At 36.7% G+C, this 25,982-nt stretch overlaps 1 protein-coding gene across 1 annotated transcript in view; it reads left to right on the plus strand.

The window, feature by feature from the left end:
* Positions 1-391: 391 nt before the first annotated feature.
* CACNA1E (calcium voltage-gated channel subunit alpha1 E) overlaps positions 392-25,982 on the plus strand; it is a 285,148-nt gene continuing 259,557 nt past the window's right edge. Inside the window, exons 1-3 of the mRNA XM_070941053.1 lie at positions 392-657; positions 23,735-23,840; positions 24,942-25,081. Coding sequence (XP_070797154.1) covers positions 392-657; positions 23,735-23,840; positions 24,942-25,081 — 512 coding nt within the window. The remainder of the gene's footprint in view (positions 658-23,734; positions 23,841-24,941; positions 25,082-25,982) is intronic.

Below are 25,982 nucleotides of genomic sequence, written 5' to 3' on the forward strand. Positions count from 1 at the left end.
ACACACACACACACACGGAGCCTCCACTTAGCAGGCATTTGACCCTTTTCATAGAAAAATTTACTATGGCTTTTGCTTGTAGGTTTGGCTGATTTCTTGGTGGAGACTGTCCCCCACCCCCCTTTTTTTTCTTTTGAAAAAACAACCCCAATGCTTTTTGTTTTGCCTTGAAGGGATTGCATGGCTGGCTATTAACCATTGGTTCCAGAGGAATGGAGGAGTCCTTCAACGCGTGGCTCTGAAAGCATCACTGAGAAGCAAACAAAAGGGGGTGCTATCTTGGGAACACCACCCTCTCCGACACACGCGCACGCAACACCTTTCTTGCTGCTTGCTACTTTGTGGAAAGGAGGGGGCCTGGATTGGATCACCTCTCTCTTTTCCTTCCAGGATGGCTCGCTTCGGTGAGGCAATGGCTGGCAGGCTGGGATCTGGAGATGGAGCCATGGAACAGAACAGGAACCGCCAGGGAGCCCCTGCTTCTTCAGGGGGAACCCCAGGAGCATATAAGCAAACTAAAGCTCAACGGGCCAGGACTATGGCATTGTACAATCCCATACCTGTCCGTCAGAATTGCTTCACGGTCAACAGATCTCTCTTCATCTTTGGGGAAGATAACATTGTCAGGAAATATGCCAAGAAGCTCATCGACTGGCCATATCCTTTCCCCTCATGCCTTTTCCCAGTGCTTAGTATACGTTGTATTATGAATGCTACTTGCTGAAACATGGGCAAAGGTAAGCGCCAAGATCCTCTTCCATTCTGTAGCTGGATCACTTGGAAAGGGACATGAAGTGCATGCATGCCCCCACTCACCCTTTCTATTCCCTTGATTTATTTAAGAATGTTTGCATTTCCCCCCTACTGCTGTAACTTGTATTTCTCTTTGCATTGCTTCAGTTCTTTGCATGGGCTGATATGCAATGAACAGGTTGATTTGGCTTTAAAAGGGCTGCAGCCCAGATGGTTGACTGAAAGAATTGAGAAGAGAGTGCAAGTATGTGTCCAACTCCAGAAACTAAAAGTTCTCCAACATTTAAAGACATAGTTTGATGAGAAAGTGATGACTGAGCAAAGGAGAACTTGAGTTCATATTTAATAATTCCTTCTTTGCAAAGCCATATTTCTCATCATCTCAATTTTTTTTTCATATTATTTGGAAAGGTTTTCTGGGCCTTGTTCTCTGGATTTCACTACCTAAGTTAGTAAAACAGGTATAACAAATGCATGCTAAATGAGCACTGCAGTAGTTTTGACTGAATTGATTTTGACATGATGCAAGTGTAGGCAAGCTTTTAACTTGCATAGAACTCTTCATCAGCAAGAAAAAAGCTTAATTAAGGCCAGAGAAGTCAAGCCAGTTTAATGAATTGCCTTATTACTTAAGATGTGGAGATTATGGATCCCTTTTCATAAACAACCTTTTTCATCCTATATTATAGGTAGCAAAATTGAGCCATATACTTCTTTACAGTTTATGGAATAAACAGTTCATCCTAATACCAATGTGCCATGCATCTTCTTTCTAGAAATAAACTTAATTTTAATTTGGATGTCTTTTAAATGGAAATAATAAAGATAATGACCATGCTATCAAAGCATTTACACTCCATCCAAATCACGGTGACCAGATCATTGCCCTGATCCTCAGAAATCTGGGTGACAGAGATCATGACCCGTAATGTAATCTAAAGAAATTAGGAATGAAATCTAAGCATGGCTGCATACATCACCCTAGCTATATGTAGGTAACTTGCCAACTAATGAAAACCTATCCTTTGGGAATCTAAAGCATGAGACACTGATGCATAGCACAACTTAACTACTTCAAGCCCACCCACACCCACTATTCTTCCTTGCCAGGCTTTCGTATTGCCAGTTCCAAGTTCTGGTAATTTTGGCAAACAGGTCCTTTTACTGTACTTGTTTAGCACACCCATGCCACCAGTAGGCTTTTGTTATAGATAGAAGTATCCTCTTTTTTCTCCATATTGAATTGAACAAATAAATTGCCAAGTAAAACTGGTATCACAATCAGGACTAAGGAATGACCCAGGACTTTTAATGGATTTCTAATAAACACCCTATTCAGTACCATGGATAGCTCCTGAATGTCAGCCTCTTACAATCAAGCAGTTTTCTTAAGCAGTGCCCATTCTTTGTATAAACACTCAGGGTGAGATCATCTCTATATCTATCTATCTATCTATCTATCTATCTATCTATCTATCTATCTATCTATCTATCTGTCTATCTATCTATCATCTACTATCTATCTATCTATCTATCTATCTTCCATTTTTACATAAGGTAACTATGGAATATAGTTGGAATTATAATCTGGAATATACTTATTATGAAGAAAGAAGAAGAAAATAGTAAAATCGAATTCCAAATGAGTACCAAAGGGGTGTGATTTTTGCAATGGAACAGTACACTGCATCAGACCTCTCTGGTATTATCTTTGCAGCCCCACCCAGGACCATGCATCTGATTTGATACAGCCCCTTAGAGTTTTTTATTCTTTTTAGCTATCTGTGTGTGGTTCCACTATTATAGGGGCTTCTGTTATGTTGTAGTAAGGACCTCTGTACTTATGCAGGTGCATTTACTTAGGAGTGGAAGCCTCTCTGAGTAGGGAATAGATTACAAAGGGAAAAAGTAGATCATATCTCCACCACAAGTAAGTCCTTCAACTGCAGGATTTTTATTCTGCCCTTGTATGAATGGCAGCCATTCATACATAGAAGAAAATAAAAGAGTCATATTTTGACACATAGCTAAGATGAAAAGACTATTAAATTGGGAGCAACAAGTAGTTTTGTTACCTCTTCACAGTCTGCCAAATTCTGGCATGTTTTCTATTCCTTGTGGGATTCAACGAGAACTATTCAGGGTTGTTGCTGTCCTGTCCTGTTAGTTGCACTTTATCTTCTCAGCCCTATCTTGAGTTCTTTTTTTTGTTATGAGGAAATGTGATTGTAAAGAGTGATAGAATCGTAAGCAATTGAGGATGTTGAAAGATGACAATTTGTTTTAACTAACCTATCTTATACTTGTTCTGTCAAAGTGATTTTCCTGTACCTGCTTTTCTTAGGTAGTTTTTCATGACAAGCAAATTAATGCCTCATTCAAAAATATCAAAGACTTGGATAAGAATGATCTGTATGGTATTTCAACATCCAAAACATAGCTCTATTTTTCTGGATGAAACAATGTAATAAGTAGGGCCTTGCAACAAATTTATGAGAACACACAATAGGCAAGAGATGCCTTCTGCTGTAAGTGCTTGAACTTTGTGGGAGACATTTTCTTCCTCATAGTTTCAAAAAAGTATGTGTAGTGCGAGATCTTCATCTCTCTCATTACTTACTTACATTTTTTAGTTGGAAGATAACCAAGCAAGCAAGATGGATATATGGACAGATATCCTTCTTCAGGGACATCAGAAAATAAATAACATTGCACTGCATAACTGGCATGTAATATGAAGCCTCTCCTGTTATGTACTGTTGCCAAGAAAACTACATGGTTGTATCCAGGTAGTCACTAAGAGTAGAGCTGGACTCAAAGGAATTTTCACTTTTAGATTTTGTTATACATATAGGGAGACCGGACTTCTACTGTTGCCTATTCAATAAATCTACCAATTCAATTTTGCATTCTTGCTCTAGCAATTCCTCTTCTGTGCTATCCAATAGCCTCAATATAGCTGGAGACATGCATAGCCGTGTTGTGGGCCCATTTTACAGAGTTGTAGTGGTTGAAGTTGCTGAGAATTAATAGAATAATCTGTTTTCATAAAATTGACCCTGGGACCGTAAATATGTCTAGAGACCATGAAGAACTTTTCCTTGTTTTTTTAAAACTCTGTATATACAATACAGATCAAAAAGATTGGCTTGGGTTTCCCCGTGAAGAAAGTTTTTTTTTTAAGGGTCAGGCATTAATATATTTGTCTACCAAGCATTTTCTGGAAAGGCTATAAGAATTATGTCTGTCTATCTGTCTGTCTGTCTGTCTGTCTGTCTGTCTGCCTGCCTGCCTGTCAATGTAGCTCTGCAATTATTCTTTAATAAAAGAATGTGGAATTCTGCTAGCATAAAGTCTTAATTGGTACTAGCTGGCAGAATCTTGGAAACTGTCAGAAATAATGGTGAGATTGCAACACAAGACTATTATAATTGTTTCTGATCTTTCCGTATGTGTGTATGTGAGTGAATGAATGTGTCTCTTAGAAGGAAATAAGAAATAGCCTATCAAAGCAGCTCTCTTTATTTATTGTTACAGAATTTCTATCCCATTTTGAATTTATTAAAAGGCTATTTTCCCATTAAGATGAGGATTTATTATACTGTATTACAATGAACAATTCAAATATTAAATTCCTCCTTATGGCTTTGCATTCTCTACAGCCTACCCACCTATAATCTGGTTTTGCATTATCCTCTGGGATTTACATTTCCTGTAGAAATTCCAGAGAAATGAACAAGATTTACATATTAGCCCCTTTTTAAATTGTGGGCTGTACGGTAAAATCCAATGGAGGAATAGTAGTTTAGGAGTATTCCCTGCAGAAGTGCAGAATGTTTAACTGGTTTTAATATTTAGCAGGTTACCAAGATCAGCTAAAGGGTTTAGATGTTTAGTTTGCTGGGCCATAACATATTGAATAGACGCTACTATGCTTAATAGTGCAAAGGAGTCATTCAAGCTTGTTTAAATTGGTTAAATTTAGCTTTTTAAAGTTGGATGAACTTGTGTATACTATTATTTACAGACTAATATGCATATCCAATAAATTTTCTGAACTTGGTCTGTATATTAGTATAGATTCTTTAAAATGAAAATATATCCCCCCGTATAAACTGCATAAAGGGGAGAAAAGAGTTACACCAACGACTTCTTCCTTTCTGATTTATATAACATCTTGGCATAGAATCATAACAAGCAACAAATTATCTAAGTTTTGAGTCACAGAATACCTTTGATTATGAATTTCATGAAGCACCTCTTAATATAGAATTCTGAAGTTCCTTTGGTATCATCCAGCAAACAATACTTTTGCTCTTAAATCATCATTTTGAAAATGTTTTATGCTATTGTCTTAAATACATATGATGTTTAGAAATAATAGTGCGAAATGTTTTTAAACTTGAAGTTTCAAAAATGAAAATTACAATGCCAAATTTCCTATACATCTTTAGACCTAGAATTAGATAAAGATTTCATATTCTTTTAGGCTTGAAATATGGCATCGTGATTCCTGATTCTATGTTCTGCTTGATGAAATACGCAGAGATATGCATTTCATATTCACTTGCCAAAAAAAATCACCCATGTGGGTCTTATTGGGTGCCTACTATTTATTAGCTTAATGTGTCTCATTGCCAAGAAGTTGCCAAAGTATTAGTCATCTTCAGTTTGTACATTATTGAAGAGATTTGTTACTTTTCTGCGTTATTAATAGCAATGCATTCTTCTTACCTTATGGTGTACATTGGAAGCTCTTATTTTTATTGTTCCCAGTTTTTCTTCATTAGCAAGAATGCTTTGTCTGGATCACTTTTAGTTACCAAGCATAAATATTCTTTGTTGGTCATGTTTATTTCATTGGCTGTCTCCCTGCCTTAAAGAGGTCTGATTTCTGTTCTGATATACTAAAGAAGTATTAATTCTTCCTCCTTCTTTGTCTCATGGGATGCCAACATTTTGTCTGCTACTCATAAAGAAAGGGATACTATGTATGTAGGAAGGTGCAAATTCTGCCATCTCAGTGCATTAAAAAGACCCTAGGAATAAAAATCTGAATGAAATCTGAATAAAATACTAAGCAAGTTAGTCATTCCATAAGTATTCATAAGGAGTTCTGAGAGACCCTGACCACCTTAGGTCTTCTGTCAATATAAAACCTTATTCTCTACTTAAATGTCATCCTGTATCTTAATTAAAAAGGATTTGTGTTTCATAATCTAACTTCAGTGAACTGTATCCACCTTCTCTTTTTTAGTGGCTAATGAATCAGAAAATGTTCAAAGAGGTTTTTAATAGACAGTAGCTTCAAATTATTCTTGTATTAACATATTAAATATTTACTAAGATAGGGGCTATAGCAAAAGCTTCCCTTGAAGCAATCAAGTTCTACAATTGTAATGGTAGGTAAGAAAGACCTTGAGAAATGGGCCAAGGGATTCTGTCTAGGGAATAGTCAGATAAGAGAGGGCATAGCCTGAAGTTGCATAATGGGCAAAGAAAGGAGCTCAAAAGGGCCTCTTTAGCTTTTCAGGCTGTAAAAGGGACAGTGGGAGATTTGTAAATAGAGAGGGGAAGATTTCAGGTTTCTGTTAATGTAGTTTCATGATGTTAAGGCTTAGCCCACCCAGAGTCGCTTCAAGAGTGAGATGGGTGGCACGTAAATTTAACAAATAAATTTGACTTAATAAATAAACAAAAACAATGCAGTAGAATTAGCTCAACTGCTTGTCTACATCTGCTTTCCTGATACCACAAGTATCAGTACAGGTCTTTGTTTTCAGGGCAAGAGACTAATGGCTAATACAGACCAGAACCAAATACATGGGTGAAATCTCAAAAGTTGCAGTTAAGGGTTAAGGAGACCAATAATTTGGTTCAAGCTGGTTAAGAAAGTACATTTCAGAGGCAGTAATCAGTCAGAATTCAGGTTCCAAAATATGATATTTTAAGTAAGTAAGTGAATGAATTTTAATCAAGTATGGCCTCATATTAAAGCTTTACTTGACAGCTTAAGGAGAGGTTCTCAGGCTGGTGTCAAAACGTGGACTAGGTGTTTTGGAACTTAGTTTTGAGATCACTCAGCAGCATTAACATCACATAAACACATGATCAAATCTGATTTGCTCCATAATGATGCATGTATTTCTATTGGGTGGAAGAAACTAGAAAACATGTCATTGTATTATCATTTGTGCCTGGGATTGCTCTTGTCCTACAGGCACTAATTATATAGGGAGGAGAGCTTGACCAAGTTGTTTTTTAAACAATTCTGTCTCTTTATTAGATAACAATAACCCAAAGGATAATAATTGTTGCATTTGGGAAAAATTTGGTGGATGCCACCCATGAAAACTAATTCTAATTAAAGTTCTGATTTTGATTTTTTAAAATCTGAAATGTTTAGTTCCTGCAGGTATCATCTTCATTGGGTTAAATGGCAAATACAATCTTTCCTAAAAGACTTTGGGACTAATCTGTTCCCATTATTCTCTCTCTATCTTGAAGCATTCTGCTCAAACAATCTTATTTGTTCCTTTCCTTCTTGTCTTCCAGCATGCCCACAATGGGACAGAGTACTTCATCCAGGTTAAGCAATATTAATATTCATTTGTTACTAGAAGGTACTGCTGAAAGTTTGCGGATAGATTCTGCATTCCAGTCAAATCAGTACAAGACATGTAATATCTACCATGTGCAAAAGTAGGCAGATTCTGCTATGATGATGGGAGCTTTGCCTGACATGGTGATCTGGGATCAGTTTGAGCTTATGAATCCTGAGGAAGTGGACAGGATACTTAGTGCTGTTAGTCCAGCCACCTGCAGGCTAGATTTCTGTTCTACCTGCTTAATGAAACTTGTCAGGGAGGTGACAGAAGGTGACAATGCATTTGACTTGAAACAGTCTCCTCATCAAGAAACCATCACTTTACCTAGCCAGATTAGATGATTATTATCCAGTCACTTCATTTTTTTAGAAAAAAATGTTGAGAAGTTGGATGGCCAACATCTATAGAGAATTCTGGAAGACATAGATTATCTGGACCATTACCAATTGGGAATCCCAGTGGTGTACGGGACAGAAACTTCATCAGTCACCCTGAAGGATGGCTTGTGAGAGGTATGGAAGAGTTGGTATGCAACTGTAACTTTTAGCCCTGGGTTTGATATTCTATAAGCCACTTAGACCCTTCATACAGGAATTACAGGCCTAGATAAATGTAAATTTGCTGTACTGATTTTCTGAATTTTAAGAAATTTCAATGTGCACTTTAAAATGAACCAATAAAATGATGGTTACCTTTTAAAGAAATGTCTGTACTTTGTTTTTAAAGTAAAGTAAAGTAAAAATTGCACATTTTGTTTCGTGGCCCTTAAAAAGAAGCCTTACCTGAGACTAGTAAATGATGAGAACAAGATAGCTCAATGAGCCCTTACAGGAAACACAAATATCACCTGTTCTTCCAGCTAAAAATCATACATCCCAGCTTGGGAACCTTGAGATGTAATAGAGTTGGAAAGATTTTGTTATAAAATAATTTATATTTTGAACAGCCTAGGCCAAGTAGCTGAGAAAGCCACTCATTGAAGCATCCATGGAAGGAAGTTGCACAGAAGTGTGAAAAAGCAGACAGATTGGGATCAAATGCAGTAAGAAGCCAAATTAGTAGTTGTCAGGTAAAGATCTGGTTTCGCCCAAAAAGAAATTATATTTGAATTATTATAGGAGGAACTGGAGTTGGAGCTTAAGAAAAAGTATGCTGCCTTCCCCCCTCCTCCTCTTTCCAGTAGCAGTGATGGTGTAGTGATTAGAATGCAGTATTGCAGGCTAACTCTGCATTCCACTGTCAGGAGTTTGATCCTGACTGGCTCAAGGTTGATTCTGCCTTCCATCCTTCCGAAGTGGGTAAAATGAGGACCCAGATTGTTGGGGGCAATATGCTGATTCTGTAAACCACTTAGAGAGGCCTTGAAAGCACTGTGAAGCAGTATATACGTCTAAGTGCTAAGTGTTAAGCTGAGCATGGATCACAGTTCCTAGGCATAGATTAATATAAATCTTCCAGATTCTGACACTAACCTATGTTTAGAATTCCAGTGCCATAGGATCCTGTTGGGCAAGTCTGCCTATCTGTCAGTTCAACTGGGATGACTTAGGATACAGCTAACTTTACCAACGTTCTAATGAAAGAGCATTGTAATTACATATTATTATCAGATAATGCAGCAATACCTACTTATTTTCTCTTTTTTAATTGTACAGTGAAAGAATCAGCTTTAGTATCTTTTAACCACCTCTTGACAACTTGTATGTTGGCGTCTCAACTATCTCTTGAGTCCCTCCTTTTTAGGCAATTGCATTGGTTTTAGAAAGGCCAGTTTCTGCAATCAGCAGAATCAAATTGACTAGATTATTCTTTCCACTGATAGGACAAGATACTGCTCCCCAACATGCAAAATAATTCAGTGGTTAGATCACTGGATGTTAGGGAGAAGCTAGAAGGATCCTTCATTCTTGGCAATGTTATATTCTGGAGTGTACCTCATGAAATACAGAAATACCTCATGGGGAGGTATTCTAATATTTAACAAATAATTTGGAGTTTGATGAGATATTAAGAGTACAAGAGTATGGCCAGAAGTTTGAAGGCTGCTCATCAGCATCCCTTTTGATCCACCAAAGTGGAAGTTTAATGATGCATGATTGTATATGATCAATGCTTACATGTTGTAGGACTTTAAGGCTCCCATTGATCCCTTAAAATCCTCAAACCCTTCACCCAAAGAGGAAACGTTTCACCACCTTTTGAAAAGTAGGTATTGACATGCCAAAAAAAGCTGTCATCCAAATAAATGTTACCTTTCTGGCTTAGGAAAAGCTTTACCTCTAAATTTTGCCAAAATTTCTTAACATTGATGAATTGGAAGAAAAGTGGCTGAAGATTGTAGTCTGGGGAAGAAATAGAGTTGCTTCATCTATATCCATTTGACTAGGTAATAAGGCTAAAAATATCTGGGAGGTGGTGATTCAGTCCTGTATATTTGCTTGGTAAATGTGTAATTATACTAGCACCCTGTGCTGTTTTGTTTTCTAACGTAAATAGAGAGTGATATAGGATGGAAATATGAGACAATAGATGTTTGTGTCCTGGGGAGCAAGCAAGTTTATCTGGGCATTTTGGGTCAAAAAGCCAGATTTAGAAGTACACAAGGAACCGTGCTTTACTGTTAATAGATGGAACAATCACTACATTATTTCTGCTTTTGCTGTCAAGCATCATTGTCAGCTGAAAAAAATGATCCTTTGTAGACAGAGTAAAAATCTGATAAAAATTACGGAGACTTTCAACCTCTTGTCTTCTCAGTTTTCTATCAGCCAAGCAGCTGTCAGTGGCCAGGCCTCCTGTTTTGACTTTATTTACATGGTCGCTTGGAAAGTTACAATTGGGTTAGGATATAAGATGGGAAGTGCAAACCATCAATATCTACTTAATTTAGCTTCTATTAATCATATTTGAGCACAATGAAAGACCTAGAACAAATGTGCTGGCCTTCTAAAGGCTAAGCAGAGTGCACTGGATGCTTTAGTGAATTATGCATCAACAGTGCAGGGTTTTGCCAGGACCATGTGGTTTAGACTGGGAGGGGGACAAATGCTGCAATTTTGTTACGGATGAAACTGTAAGCTTCTTTTATAGAAATGTTAGAAGTATACCCAACTGAATAATTATATGGTCGTAATTGGTTTTATTGATTCCACAATCCTTTATCATTGTGTGCAGAATTCAGATTTGTGAAATCAACAAGACTAGGGGGTAACATGATAGCAGTGTTCCAATATCTCAGGGATTATGACAAACAAGAGGGAGTCAAGCTATTCTCTAAAGCACCTGAGGGCAGGACAAGAAGCAATGGATGGAAACTAATCAAGGAGAGAAGCAACCTTTTATAGAACTAAGAAGAAATTTCCTGACAGTTAGAACAATTAACCAGTGGAACAACTTGCCTCCAGAAGTTGTGAATTCTCAAACACTGGCAGTTTTTAAGAAGAGATTAGACAACCATTTGTCTGAAATAGTATGGGGTTTCCTGCCTGAGCAGGGGGTTGGATGAGAACAGGGGTCTCCAACCTTGGCCACTTTAAGACTTGTGGACTTCAACTCAGCCAGCAAAGTGGGTGAATAGTATAACAAAACATTTAAAAATAAATCTTTTCTATATCAGATCATACATGGAGATTATCCTGGGGCAGAATTCTGTGTCATTGGGAAGTATAGTCCACCTTGCTATATAAAAATATAAGGTAGCCTAATTTTGTTCTATCATTTGATTAAGCAGTATAATTTCCCCCAAAGTGATTGAACTGAATATCTCAAATTGTTCTGTCTTTACATTAAAGTAAATACATCACTTATAGTTTTTGTATTTCCTTTGAAAGTCATGTTTTACATACCATTAACATATGATTGGCAACCCACAGCTTCTTAACTCTTTTCTGCAGATCCTGGAATCACTCAAGATTCTCTTACTACCGGATATGGTAGCAAAATGCCTAAAAGCAGTAGTGTTTGATTTCCTGTTGATTTTGTACGATAGTAACAAAAGTTTCCCTTGTCATTAGTGCAGTGCGGGCAAACCTATGGCACATGTGTGAAAGGTGATATACCATGCCCTTTTGAGTGACAGCAACTATTGTCAAAAACACACCCCATTCATGCATGATTTTTGGAGGCTGTGGAGGCTGCATGAGAATAGGTGTGCTCGTACACTGCTGCAAACCCTCCAGAGGTTCCTGGGTGGCCCCCAAAAGTCATGTAAGAACAGAACATGGTTTTGTATGATTTTTCTGAGACTGTGGATGCTGTGGAAGAGCATTCTCTGACACCAGTTCAAGAACGTGTTGTCCAACTCAGAGTTGCCTCAGATAGAGTGGAGGGAGACTTGTCAACAGAAACAGAACACCCTCTGAAGGTAAGTGGTGTTTGGCAGATCCTGGAGATCACATGCATCATTGGACTGCATTTTTTAATGGTACTCAGGGACAGGAGGGCAGGGCTTGACACGCCAGCAGTGTCAAGTAAGACATTTTCCAAAAATTTAACATGCTAAGCCTGAAGGGTTTGCCATCACTGCTCTAAATGACCCCTTAAACCTGGGCTGTCAAACTCCCAGCCTATGGGCTGGATATGTCACATGCTGGCCACGCCCACACCCAGTTTAATGACGGGAAAAAAGTCCCAATATGTCACATGATGATGACGTGAGTTTGACACCCCTACCGTAGACCATTGTTCCTCCCAGCAACTGTGAGATGACACTTGTTTGTTGTTTACCCATGAATGTAAAGTTATAAAGGGACTCATAAGAATTTTAGCATACATTTTACTAATTTTTTCAGGCTGTGCCTCAAATTTTCCTCAAAGTTAATAATTAGAATGCTTTAGATGGAACTCAATTGTTTGAGAAAAAAACACTGAATTTTGTGCAGCCTGCTTCTGATACTGTAACCATAAGGTTATTGCGTTAAAGCCGCCATCTTTTGACAGGCATCAAATATGAAATCTTTTGGTTTTCAGGTTTTAAGCCCTGTATAAGCACCACTCCATATTTTTATGAAATGCTGTTGATAATACATTCTGTCACCAATTAGCTATTAAATGCTTTTAAATATCCTGTAAAATGACAGTGTTATTATCAGATACCATCAAATATAACTGACTGAATATAATGGAAAGAAAAATATTCAGAAGTAAAGATATGGTAAATATTTGATAGCAACTTTGACAAGAGAAATTTTTTTGAAGAGAGCCAATTAGTTTCTTCTGGATTAATGTTTTAAATGGAAGGCTGACAGAATATCACATTGTGTAAAGATGAAGGATTTCTTGGATGAGCTTAGATTTGAATTTGAAAGTTGCACTCAATACTAATTATAGTGACTTGTTATTATCTTCACCATTTTAGGTCAAAATTTCATCAATTAATTTTTAACGTATTAAATCTTAATCATCAAAAACAAAATAAATAAATTAAAATAGCAATCAAATATAATGTGTTGGTGGTCTCCAATAATATGCAGATTTAGACGGTGCTGTTGAATTATATTCATCAGATATCATCAGATATGTCCCATTGAGTTTGGTAGGGTTTCCTTCCATATACATTTGCCTAATAGGCACACAGTGTTCGTTCGCCATGAAAGAGCAGTCCAGTGACACTTCAGCCATTTTGGAATTGAGAAATCTACTTTGCAAATAGAGAAAGGGAAAGGTGAAGATGATAGAAAATACATACATAGGGAGCAAAGTTGCTTTTCCAGAGGAATTTGAAAAGTAGTTTTATTTTAGAAATAAAACTTAGTCCCTTAGAAATTTGGGAGAGGCAGAGGAAAATTAGCCAGAGAAAAGAAAGGTAATTTAAATTCCCTCTGTTTACAGTTTTATCCTCTCTTTCCCCCCTTTTTCGTGTATTTATTTATAATTCTCACCAGGCAGAATGGCTCTTTTGCAATCTAACCGCTTTGAAGTAGTGAGTGTAATAAGTAGCCATCTACAGCAATATGCGACATGGTTGTGTTTATTTTGGAAAAAAAAACTCCCCATGGCTAATCATTCTGGCTTACTGAGAACCAATACAGATAGTCCTCATTTATAACAGTATATTTAATGATCATTCGAAGTTACAATGGCACTGAAAAAAAACCATTTTTCTTGCTTACATTCTTTGCAGCATTCCCATGGTCATGTGATCAAAATTCAGATGCTTTGGCAACTGACTCATATTTATGATGGTTGCAGTATCCCAGGGTCATGTGATCACCTTTTGTGACCTTCTGACAAGCAAAGTCAATGGGGAAGCCAGATTCACTTAACAACCATATTACTAACTTTACATCTGCAGTGAGTCACTTAACAACTGCGGCAAGAAAGTCATAACATGGGACAAAATTCACTTAACAAATGTCTCACTTAGCAACAGAAATTTTCGGCTCAATTGTGGTTGTAAGTCAAGGGTTACCTGTTTTTTTTAACTGATATACCTTAAATTCTTAGGATCCAAAGCACCATGGAAGTGTTTCATACAAGCACCCATCAAACTAGATTAAAAAAAGCTGCACCAATGAATTCTGAAAAATCTCAAAAAACTTTCATTATGAAGACACATCTAATTAAAGATATATGCAATCCTAGCCATATTAATTCATTAATATTTAAGTCTCATAACTTACATAAAAATGTACAGATGGATTGTTAGAAATGTTTTATATCTCTTAAAGTGCATGTGGATATATTATCCCACATGGAATAAAAATTTATAGCTTTACATAATAGGAAGGCTTTGCAAATCAAATTTTTGTAGATCCCAGATTCTAATATTCTGTAATACAGTATGTCATATATTCACCTTTGCAGAGTTATTTGTGAAACGTGCTTTTACCTAGCATGACTTTCTTTAAAGGATCAAAGGAATTACTCTTTGGTGAAATTTGGAGAATTTCAGAAGAGATCCCTGTAACTTGTGAAAGGAATGTAATTCTTGTTGAGGGGAAATGATTTTCAGTATGGTTCACGTCTGCAATGTTTCTACAGCCTAAGGGTAAACTCAGACTTAAAATGACTGTTCAGACCATGTTCTTGAGCAGCTTAAATTAATTTAAATGGTCTGAAAGACTTCCAGGACTATTGTGCTCTAAGTGATATATAATATGCATGAATTAATGCTTGATTTTGTGTTGATCTTTAGCTGTTAGCAAATAATCAGTGAAAGTAATTATTTGCCTTTTTATATCACTGTAAAAAAAACCCCCAGCAATCTAATTGACTCCTATACAGAATAATTAGAATTTGCAGTTGGGGAGGGATTACTTCATTCCATTCTCTTGAGTCCTTAGGATAATGTTGAAAAAGGTTATAAGCCAAAGAGCTCATGACTGAACCAAAGACATATACAATCCTGGAGACAGAGTATGGATTTGATTAAAGTCCAGAACTAGCATCCTACCCTGGCACCACATTGGTTCTCCTGTGCAATTCCTGACATCTTTAGATTTGGCCCTACTATAGAATACATTGAACTGGATTTTATCCATGGATATTAACTCACAGTATGTATATCAATCACAATGTAATACGAATACAGTAGCATTCCTTCACTGACCCTGGCACAAATCTTTATGATGTGATGTGAGATCTATGCTAATAAAAAAAAAAACAGCAATAGTAATGAGGGACCAGTTCACTCTAGCTATGTAGAATGCTTTGTTTTGTTTTGTTTTGACAGTGCTATGTTGTTTTAACTTTCATTCATTTGATTTTATGCTTTCTTTGGGGATGGGTCTTTCTTTTTGACAGTTGAGGCAAACGAGGGAAGGAGAGGCACCCTGTCAGATGGTGAATTGAAACTGAGGCAGCAGTTGTCATGGCAATGCCAAGTTGCATCCAATTGCTATGGTAACTGAAGTTTGAAAAAGACAATAAGGCAAGAAAATAAATCACATGATATAACTTTTATTTTAATGAAGAATATAAAATAAGAGCAGTTTTTCAATGAAAGAACAATCAGTAAAAGTGGTTCTGTGGTGCTATTTGTTCTTATTAAGTCTGGAGAGAGAGAGAGAGGGAGAGAGAGAGAGGGAGGGAGGGAGGGAGGGAGGGAGAGGGAGAGTGTGTTGTGTAATTCCATGTATGGAGGCAAACTGGTAAATGAATATGGATAAAATCTTGCAAATAATACATCAATGCTGTCATTTGTTTAGATTTGTTTTCCCACTCTAGTTTGAAGGGTCAGAACAGTTTACAACAGCTTAAATCTGCTTGCATTAATTGGCACTTGAGGTAACAAGGTGATTAAAGTAGATACATCTGTACCTATCAAAAAATCCCAGTACCTTTCACCAGCTTTAAAAACACTCATTTAAATAGGCTACTTTTTGTATCAGTCTCAAACCATAAAATGAAACTGTTGCTGAGACTGTGTAAGGTACAGAATGTCCTGAGAAACTGCTAGAATGGATTTATTTAAAACAACAATGTACTTTCAAAGGATACTGTTAAAATCAATGTACAATTTAATTATATCAATCCCTATCTAATGTATGATTAGAAGGAAGGGAGCTTTGCTCATATGGCATTTACAACTTGCATTTCCCATGTCTTTCTGTAAATGCAAGTGTGTAGGATGGCATTCTCCAATCAGAGAAAAAAATACAGAAGAAACTAGAGCTTTCAATAGCAATAGCACTTAGGCTTACCGTATTTTTCGGACTATAAGATGCACCGGAGTATAAGACACACCTTAGTTTTTTGGGGGGAAAATAAGAAAAAAGCTGATTGGGAGTGGATTGGCCTCCCAGAATATCCCCAATCAGCTGTTCCCAGAGATGAACTTTAGCAACAGGTTTGTTGGTTGTGAGCTCTGCACCTTGCTTTTTTTTCAGCTTCTCAAACCTCTGTTTCAGAGGCTGGGCGGGGCTACATTTGGACTATAAAACGCACCCATAATTTCGCACTCTTTTTGGGGTAAAAAGGTGAGTCTTATACTCCGAAAAATATGGTATATACTGCTTCACAGTGCTTTCCAGCCCTCTCTAAGTGGTTTACAGAGTCAGCATATTGCCTCCAACAATCTGGGTCCTTGTTTTACCGACCTCGGAAGGATGGAAGGATGAGTCAACCTTGAGCTGGTGAGATTTGAACTGGCGAACTGCAGGCAGCAGGCAGTAAGCAGAAGTAGCCTGCAGTACTGCATTTTAAACACTGTGCCACAATGGCTCTTTCAAGTAACCAGACCAATTGTGGGGATTATGTGGACATGATTACCCTTGTGGTCTAAGAATATTTTGGTCATTATCATTAAAAGAAGTAAAAATGTTATTTTTACTTAACAAATGGCGAAGAGAATGCTGCTCTTTCACTTTGGAATGTGAATTAAATGGTCAGTTTCATCTCAGCAAGCCCTTGCCCTTCCTCCCCAGCACAGTGCCTTGCCTTGCACTCCCAGGAGCTGATGGGATTTGAAATCCAAAATACCTGGAAGATACTAGTATGCCTATCCTTGATATAAGCCAAAGCATCAGGAAAGCACTAGCACTAACACTTAGACTTATATACCACTTCATAGTGCTTTACAGCCCTCTCTAAACAGTTTACAAAGCCAGCATATTGCCCCCAACCAAAGAGTAATCTACTTCTGAATAGCAGGAGCTGATGAAGACTATCATAGGAGAAAGCACCCTACTTCATTCCCTGACTCATGTCCTTCCCATTCAGTTTTCCATCATAGGAACTGAGGGCTGGACTAAGTCTGGTAGAGAAAAACCATGTTCTTATGTGTTATGAACTATATGGCTTATACAGTATGTCTGAAGTCTTTTCATGTCCGTTTGTCTCAAATGATTTAGTGTTCTATAAGGAGAAGGTAAATAAAAAGACCAGATTACTGAGACTCTAGGCTTCATCCTTAGTTATAAGCATACAATAAACTAGAGTCTCGATTTACTTACTCCACATGAACAACTGCTGGCTAGTAACTGCAATAAGTAAGCAGAATGTGTTGTGAGTTGGTCACCCAAATGGATTTGGATAGTAATCTTCTTTTGTGTTCATGCTTAGTTGAACATGTGGTGGCATGCCGTTTTGTTTTGTTTGTGTTATCCTTTCTGTTTTTATCATTTGGGCACATTCTCATAAATTGAGCAGAATTGATTCCTAACAGCTTTGGCTGTCCGAGGTGATTTGTCCAAAAATCAAGATAATTTAAATTTACAACACATATAGGATGCTGACATGTTTATACTTACTTCTAAGTGTAGGAATGATAGAGAGGGGTCAGTCTGTGTAATTCAGGATGTCACGTGTTCAAAAAATGCCTATCCAGCATTATACTGCTGGGTTACTAATCATGTTCAGGGTTCACTTCATTAAAATCTGATTGGACACTCCAGAAGGCATCCAGGATGACTAGAATTGTAATTCACTTGTGGACTTCCAGGATCATAACAGGGAATTGTGTAGATTTAGCACCTGTGGTTGGGTTTTGGGCAGAGGGGTTGTTTTTACACATAATCTTTTCCAAAGTTGGTAGAGAGATGAGATATATACTGGTTGTCCTCAACTTATGACCATCATTGAGCCAAAATTTCTGTTGTCAAGCGAGACATTTGTTAAATGAATTTTGCCCCATTTTATCACCTTTTTTTGCCACAAGTGTTAAGTGAATCACTGAAGTTGTTAAATTAGTAACAAGGTTGTTAAGTTAGTCTGGCTTCCCTGTTGACTCTACTTGTCAGAAGGTCACAGAGGGTGATCATATGATCCCAGAGCACTGCAACCATCATAAATACATGCCAGTTGCCAAGCATTCAAATTTAGATCACATGATCATGGGAATGCTGCAATAGTTGTAAATGTGAAAAATGGTCATAAGTCACTTTTTTCAGTGCCATAACTATACATTTTCAATATGCAGCTGAAATGGGGGACAAACCAAAACAACAACAACCCTATACAGCCTTCTGGCTTCTTCCTCCATCGTGGTCTCTTCATTTTCTCCCTCTTATCACCCCACCCCTTGCCTGCTGTGAAGTATAAGACTCCAGGTGTGCTGCAGCCCGGCAACCCAAAGATGACATGGAGGACATGGCCAGCTAGCATTTTATTAGTATTGGATACTTACCTAGTACATATTTTTGTACTTTATGAATATTGTTACCTGATCTGTAACAATTAACAATATTACCTGAATGACAGGTCGGACATGAGTACCCAATAAAAATGGAAGCAATTATAATCCACTAAAATGGATCAAAACCAGGTAACTGCATGGAAAATAAATGTTGAAAAAAATAAATAGATAGACCTGTTCTCTTCATCTGTTCTGAAATTATACACAAAATAAGTGTCTTCTATATTATCTAAGGTTTGCAAGTTTCTTTAAGAAGTATGGATTATTCAGAAATTTCTAGAAGTTATTTGTATGAATGGCTAAAGGTTTGCTAATGTTTTTGTCTCCTCCCATCCAGCATTTGCTGTCTAAGGCTCCATCCTACATTGCCTACAGTAGTGCCGGTCTTATGTAGAGGTAGTCCTTAGTTATGACAGCAATTGATTCTAGAATTGAGTGATGTGATTGTAAAGAATAATGTCATGTGATCTTTCCACTTAATGATGGTAATCCCAGTACTCTCAGTTGCACATCATTAAGCTAGAATATCACATGACCACCATTTGTGACCGCCTGCCTCCTTCCCCATTGAATTTGCTTATAAGAAGCACTAGAAGATTTAATCTTAGGTTGGGGTGTTAAGATAGTATTCCTTTGATCACATGTCGCTAGGTGATCAATTGAGGAGGCTTGCAGATAACCATCTCAATTTTATGTTTACTCTCCGCTGATGTTGTAGATAGTTTTACCCATTCCTCTCTTGGCTTTTTTTTTTTAGTTGCATTTCTCTCCTACACTATTATATAAGGATAGGGATGATGATAAATCCAAGGAGGAAATGAATGAGAGAATCTTTTGTATTTTTAATGGTAATTTCAGTGAGGTTTGCGTCACGTAAATGGTCAGGAAATCGCCTATGTAATTTCTCTCTGTCCAGCAACAGTTAAAAGAACATGAGCATGGCCAGCAGAAAAAAAAATCTAATTATAATTAAAATAATAATTTAGGAAATCCCTAGTCTCCATATGATGTTTAAAATGTTAATTTACTTATAGATTTGTTAATATACTTTGTATTATATCAAATCATTACAGTTAACTAAGGTAACCAGGAATTTCAATAGGTACAACTTTTCTTAATATTGAATAGCAGACTAATCCATCTGAGAATTATGTGGAAAAAAATCGTTGAGAGAACTTCTTCATGAACTTAAGAGCACATGGGAAACTCTGCAACTTTTTTCTTCGAAGAAATGTCAGATAATCTGATCAAAGATCATTAATATCTCATCTAGCTTGGCTCTGAAGTTATTCTTCATTTTAATAATGAACTGTATCTTGTTAAATTGCAAATTCTTCTGCACCAATAATTTTAAAATGCATTAGTTCCATATTTAACTGAATAGGTAGGAAGCAAAATTCACCAACTACCCTTATTTTAAACTATATTATCTAGGACTGACAGATGTACAGAACAGAATTTAAAAATGAATTAATAGTCTTCTGTCATGTGTCATTTTGTCATCTGAGGGTTTATTTTATTTATGTTTTATATTTATCAACCACCCATCTCCCTCAAAGAAGGGAGGGTTAAGGTTTTCCTCCTTTTTCTAAAGATGTTTTGACATTTTGCAAATCTTCAAAAAAGTTTTACATCGAAATAAACTTCACTTCGTATTACATACAATCGATATGTTGTTTTAAATAAGAGCATCAGCAATTTTCATAAATCATTCAGTTGGGCAGAGAAACATACTGAGTTCAGTTTGCCATTTCTCATTATACTTCAACCTAGCAATTAACAGTAGTGAAGCATTTGTTCCCCCTTTCAGCCTTAAAAATTTGGGGAAAGGAAGGAAAGAAAGAAGGGAGGGAGGGAGGGCAGAAGGAAGGAAGGAAGGAAAAGAAAGAAAGGAATATTAAAATAGGAGATTGGGTGTAGTCCGAAGAGTTGCGAGTTGGCGAGATAAAAGGTAGGCATACTCTGAATAGAAAGCAGCAATTATTTATATGCCATCCCAGGAAAGACAAATGCAGTCTATTATCTATTTAGCTGTTCAGGAGCAACTTTTCAATAAACTTAAACTGATGTTTTTCTTAATATCCCATTCTGGTAGCCATGTGCCCCACTTTATAACTGCCCTCTTTTTAAAAGGTGCATACTTTATGCCAAGTTTCAACATAAAGAGTCTTTGGAGGGAAGGGCAGGATGCTTGAGGTAGCTCATCATCTAATTAGCATAGAGTACTGATCTGTAGCTGTAGCTTTCGCCACTCTGCTGAAATATACTGCAGTTTTATTCACAGAAAGTATTTATACACTTGCTTATACATATAGAAGCAAATGTATAATTTATATAATTAGCACCTACAGTACAAGTTTTAGGAACTTGTATATTTTTTTCTCCTTGTGTGGAAGAAAAATCTTATACTTGCCATGACCTGCAATATATACAAATTTATGGCAAAACTAAGGGTTTTGATTACTAAGAAAATGGGAACTAAAAGAAGATAAATGGGAGAGCTTTTTTTTTGGCTTTAATTTCTTTTTGGCTTCACCGTGCTCAGATCTCATTTTGCCAGGCAATCTGCCAAACTTAATAGAAGAGAGGAACTTCCAATGTAACTTGTTAAGTGTTAGAAATGGAGAGAGTTGTGTACTGTGTTTTTGGTTTAAATAGGAATCTCAAAATTGCAATATTTACATATAAATATGCTATGCACTCTATGCTGGTTTTTCCTGGAGTTAAAATCTGAAGATATGAGACTAACTTTGTAAAATCCTTGTCATTTCTATATGTACAGATGGTAAGGAATGGAGCAGAATTCCCAAAAGTGTATTCAGTAAAGAAAAACAGGGACATTTAAGGAAGATAGTTAGAACAGAGAAATATTAATTCTCTAAAACCTAATTCTTTTCCAACGAGAAGGTTCTATTTTTAAACCAAAATCTCCAAAATTGCTTTAATGTTTTTAAAGAGTTATGTTGAAACTCTGTTTGCTGGTACATAATATTTTACACAAACCCATCGGTCTCTAGCACATTTGTGCAAGTGGTAAGTGCAGCTGAAGGATCTGGGACTCAATAACTCATAATTATTACAGGTTATGTCAAATCAAGGTTTATATTAGGAATTATGGTCAAATTATCAGTTTTGGCATCTTCCTTGCACAGTTCACTTCACCACCACCTTCCTCTGGCACTTTTATATGGATGAATAGGATTTTCAGCTTCTGGTCTCTCATGAAATATGTCAGAAGACATTTCACATATGAAAAAACTCTGGCTGTAGAGATCCATCTCTCACTCCTAGTTCCACATTCCAAGGCATTTATTTGACTCATGTTTTCTCCATCCTACCCTGTCCCTGGCCTCTTATTCAGGGAAACAATAACATTGGCTTTTTAAATTCCAGTTGACAGCAGAAGAGAGCAGTCTACATCCTATATGGCCAGTGGTGTATTAACCATTAAGCAGACTAAGCACGTGCTTAGGGCACCAGGCCCAAAGGGGGCACCACAAAGTTGAGAAAGAAAAAAAAACCCAATGAAGATTTGTAAAAAAAAAAATTATAAAACTAAACTAAAACATCTTGTTGGGAACAATGGCAGCCAAATATTATACATGATGTGAGTAAAACTTTTATGTAGCCTAAGCTTGGCTTCATTTGTACAGTATGTACAAAGGAGGGGGACACCAAGATTTGTCAGTGCTTAAGGCACCAGTGAGGCTTAATCTGCCACTGTATATGGCTAAACACCGCCCCCCCCAAGGCTCCCTCTTTCTTTGTTGCTGGAAATGCTGTTGTTAGTTATACAGTAAGTGGAGAGGAAGATTTGTTTTTCTTCTATTCAGTCATATCCAGTTCTTAGACTGGATAAGTCTCTACACTTTTCTTGACAAGATTTCTCAGAAGCGGTTCGCCATTGCCTTCTTCCTAGGGCTGATCACATGCTATATAAATAGCAAAGTTCTAGTTTTTGGCAACTGGTGCTTAAACAACAATGGAATATTTTTTGTCTGTTCCACTTCAGGACTAGCTCTCACTTGCCATCACTCCAACTCATGCTACTAGACTTGGGTGACCCCTGACTCAGTTTAGATGTGGGTATAATTTCTAGTCAGGTCCTAGGTATCCCACTGAGTATTGTCTAAACTTCCTTTAGTCCGGATGAAAGATTCCTGCAGCCTTGCTTCTAAAAGTGTGTGTTTGTTATAGCTACTACAGTTGCAAGAGGAAAGCTAGGAACCAAGGCAGAGACAAAATTGGACTTTGATGTGTGAGGAAGGAGGGAGATGAACCATGAGGCAGAGAAAAAGATGCGTCGGGGGGGGGGGTCAAAACCTGCCAATTCTACATGGATAATTTAATAGTTTGAGAGATTGGTTCATCCTTGCCTTAATAACCTTGACAACTCAAATTGCCACTTTTAAGTCAATCTCTACCTACACAGCTGATCGGAAAGTGGAAGTCTGTGGCAACACAATATTAATAATTACAACAATTTTATTTCTCAGCTTTCTAAAGCTTCAAAGAGACAGCTTCCCTTTCACACCCACCCTTGACCAATAATGGAGCTGCCAATAATGGAGGGTGACATATTAGTCTTTTCAATTGCTCATTCTGAGCATTTGGTTTAATGCAAAAAGAACCTCTTGCTTAGCGTCAGCATGGGATGAACTCAGCTGCAGTTTTGCTGTTCTTTGGATGGCAATCAGCCAGGGCTTACTTGATGACTGTTTTATGTTGCTGAATTGGCTAAAGAAACTGACAAGACTGAGTTCCTGGGGCCACCACAAAAGGAAATTGTCCACTTTCCGTGGACAATTAATTTATTGAAATTAAATCCACAGCTTTACTGCAACTCTTTTATATATTTGTTTTGTATGTTGTTTCATCCTTCCTTTGAGAATTTCTAGGCTACCTACAAACAGTAGCATTACTGGGTCTTATCTTCATTACTGTGCTGTGAATTTTTTAGATGTGTAGAACTCTGGTTCTTCTCACTTTTGTTTGAAACATCACACACCATAAAATGCTAGGGTGATTTGTTGAAGACACTCAAATGTGTACAAAAATATGTACCATTCTACTTGGATCTTTCCTTCATCACTTGTATACCTTCCAAATATATTTATCAGAGTGTTCCACTTGACTGTTTACCTCAAAAATACTTATCTTTCTGGGGCAGGTGATATTAATGAGTATTAAGGGGTGTAGAAGGGGCAACAAAAAAGCATGATTGAACAAGGAGACAATTGATTCAGAATGTTGTTCTATGTCTGCTATTTGTTTTGTATTCCTTAACATAATTCTATACGCCTTTTGAATACATGATTCTGGCAACCATCATTGCAAACTGCATCGTTCTGGCCTTGGAGCAGCATCTCCCTGAAGATGATAAGACACCTATGTCTCGCAGATTAGTAAGTTGACTTTAATTTTTATTTGATTTTCCTTTCTTCTAGATAGTACTGCAGTTTTTCCATTGTATAATTTCAGTCTCAAGGATGATAAATCAGTAGCTATTCAGTTTTGTCTTGACCTTCAGAGTTATCATGATTAAGAATAGTCCTCCAGCCTTTTAGCAAAGGCCTGAGATGTTGTAATTGCAGAGTTCCAACCCAAGTTTGGCACAGAACACTCTTGGCTCTTATTTCTTCTGAAAATTAGTCTAGGCCAAGTTACCATTTTCCTGGTTGTCCAGGACAAGAAACTTCAAAATGGCTGGGAGCATACAATAAATTAAGCTAAAACAATAAATTAAGATAAAAGATTGGGGTATGGAAATCAGGATTTATTCCCAAATTTTGTTGTTTGAAACTGTTTCCTGTACACTCTGCATGGAGCCATTCTGAATTTGAACAAATCAGTAAGCTTGTAAATTACCAGTACTAGGAAGTAAATGTTGCATATGACGGAGAGATAAGATAATGTTAGATAGCCACTTGTCATCAGATTAGTGGATTATGTCAACACTATTAAAATGTACCATATGATTTCAGTAATTGGAACTGGTTTTTATTGTTGCTTTAAACATCTAGCAGTTGTGTGTGTGTGTGTGTGTGTGTGTGTGTGTGTGAGAGAGAGAGAGAGAGAGAGAGAGAGAGAGAGAGAGAGAGGGAAGGAGAACAAGCACTAGCAGGCAACAAGGTTTTCATTAGTCACAAAGAGCCTAAACTTAATATTTAAAATCTTTTAGTCCCACATGAAGTGTGGCACTAAAAAGGAATTCATTGGATGTTGACATATCCATCCCACTTAAGGAAAATTCTTCTGAAATCAATAGGACTGGTTAGATCTTGTCTGGATTATTGAATATATTCTGAAAAAGTTCAAGATCATCTCAGTAAATAATCTAATACTAAGACCTTATTAAATCCTGTTGAATTCAAATGGATTAAATAAACATAGTTAATCTAAACTCAAATTAGGAATTAGAAATTGCAATTAGGAAGCTCCAAAAATTTATCCTTGACATTTGCTAATTACAATTTCTGATCTGTTTGTTTCCTCTGTTATTGTAGGAAAAGACAGAACCTTATTTTATTGGGATTTTTTGCTTTGAAGCTGGCATTAAAATAGTTGCATTGGGATTCGTTTTCCACAAGGGTTCATACCTGCGAAATGGATGGAATGTCATGGATTTCATTGTGGTCCTAAGTGGGTAAGTTTGTCTTATTCATAGTCATTGCATTATTTAAAGTTGCTGATAATGTTTTTAGTGTTAATATGTGCAAGAACAATTTCTTTTTTTAAAGTAAAAAGCAGGTTCAAGTGAGAGAATTTGCAACAGGAAGGGTTAATTGTTTTTCTGACTATCTGCTTCATTAATCATTCCTTAAGCCTGATCACCTCCAACTCCGTGAGGTTTTTTTAAAAAAACAAACTTATTACTTGTTTGTTTATTAACAAGTTTTAGAGAAATTAATGTAATGAATGTAGAATTTTTAAATGTGCAAAAAGGGAAAGAAATTAATGACAAATTACAAAAACAAAACAAACAAAAAACCTAATAGAGAGGGGGAAACTATTGATGTTTATTATATATTAATCAAATATAAAACAAATTTATAGATTCATCTGAGCAGGAAAAATTAATGTTTGTCTGACATTACAAAATATCAGGAAATCTATGTCACAGAGAAAAACACATTGAATCATTTTTTTAAATTAATAGATAAAAATGCCTGTTCAAAAACAGATAAATCACATATCTCTTGAATTCAATCCTTAATATGAGGAATATGAATAATTTTCCAATTTCTCAGAACAATTTTCTAACCAACACTGAAGGCCCAACCATAATACGTCAAAAGTAGTCAAATTGCAAAGTACATAATTTAACAACACATTGCAATGTGTTCGTATAAAATCAGTAGTTATGTTTATAGTTAACATTATATTATCAAAATGTGATTGTGAAGATTCTGTACGACTTCAGGACTTAAAAATTATCTAAAATGATTGCCAAATTTATTACTTCTATCTATAGCAAGGGTGTCAAATGGCGGCCTATGGGCCAGATGTATCACACATAGGCCACACCCACCCTGGCTCAGGAAAGG

This window comes from Pituophis catenifer, unplaced genomic scaffold (genome assembly GCF_029215685.1).
Source record: "Pituophis catenifer annectens isolate HBS135680 unplaced genomic scaffold, rPitCat1.0.hap2 SCAF_3, whole genome shotgun sequence".
NCBI lineage: Eukaryota > Metazoa > Chordata > Lepidosauria > Squamata > Colubridae > Pituophis > Pituophis catenifer.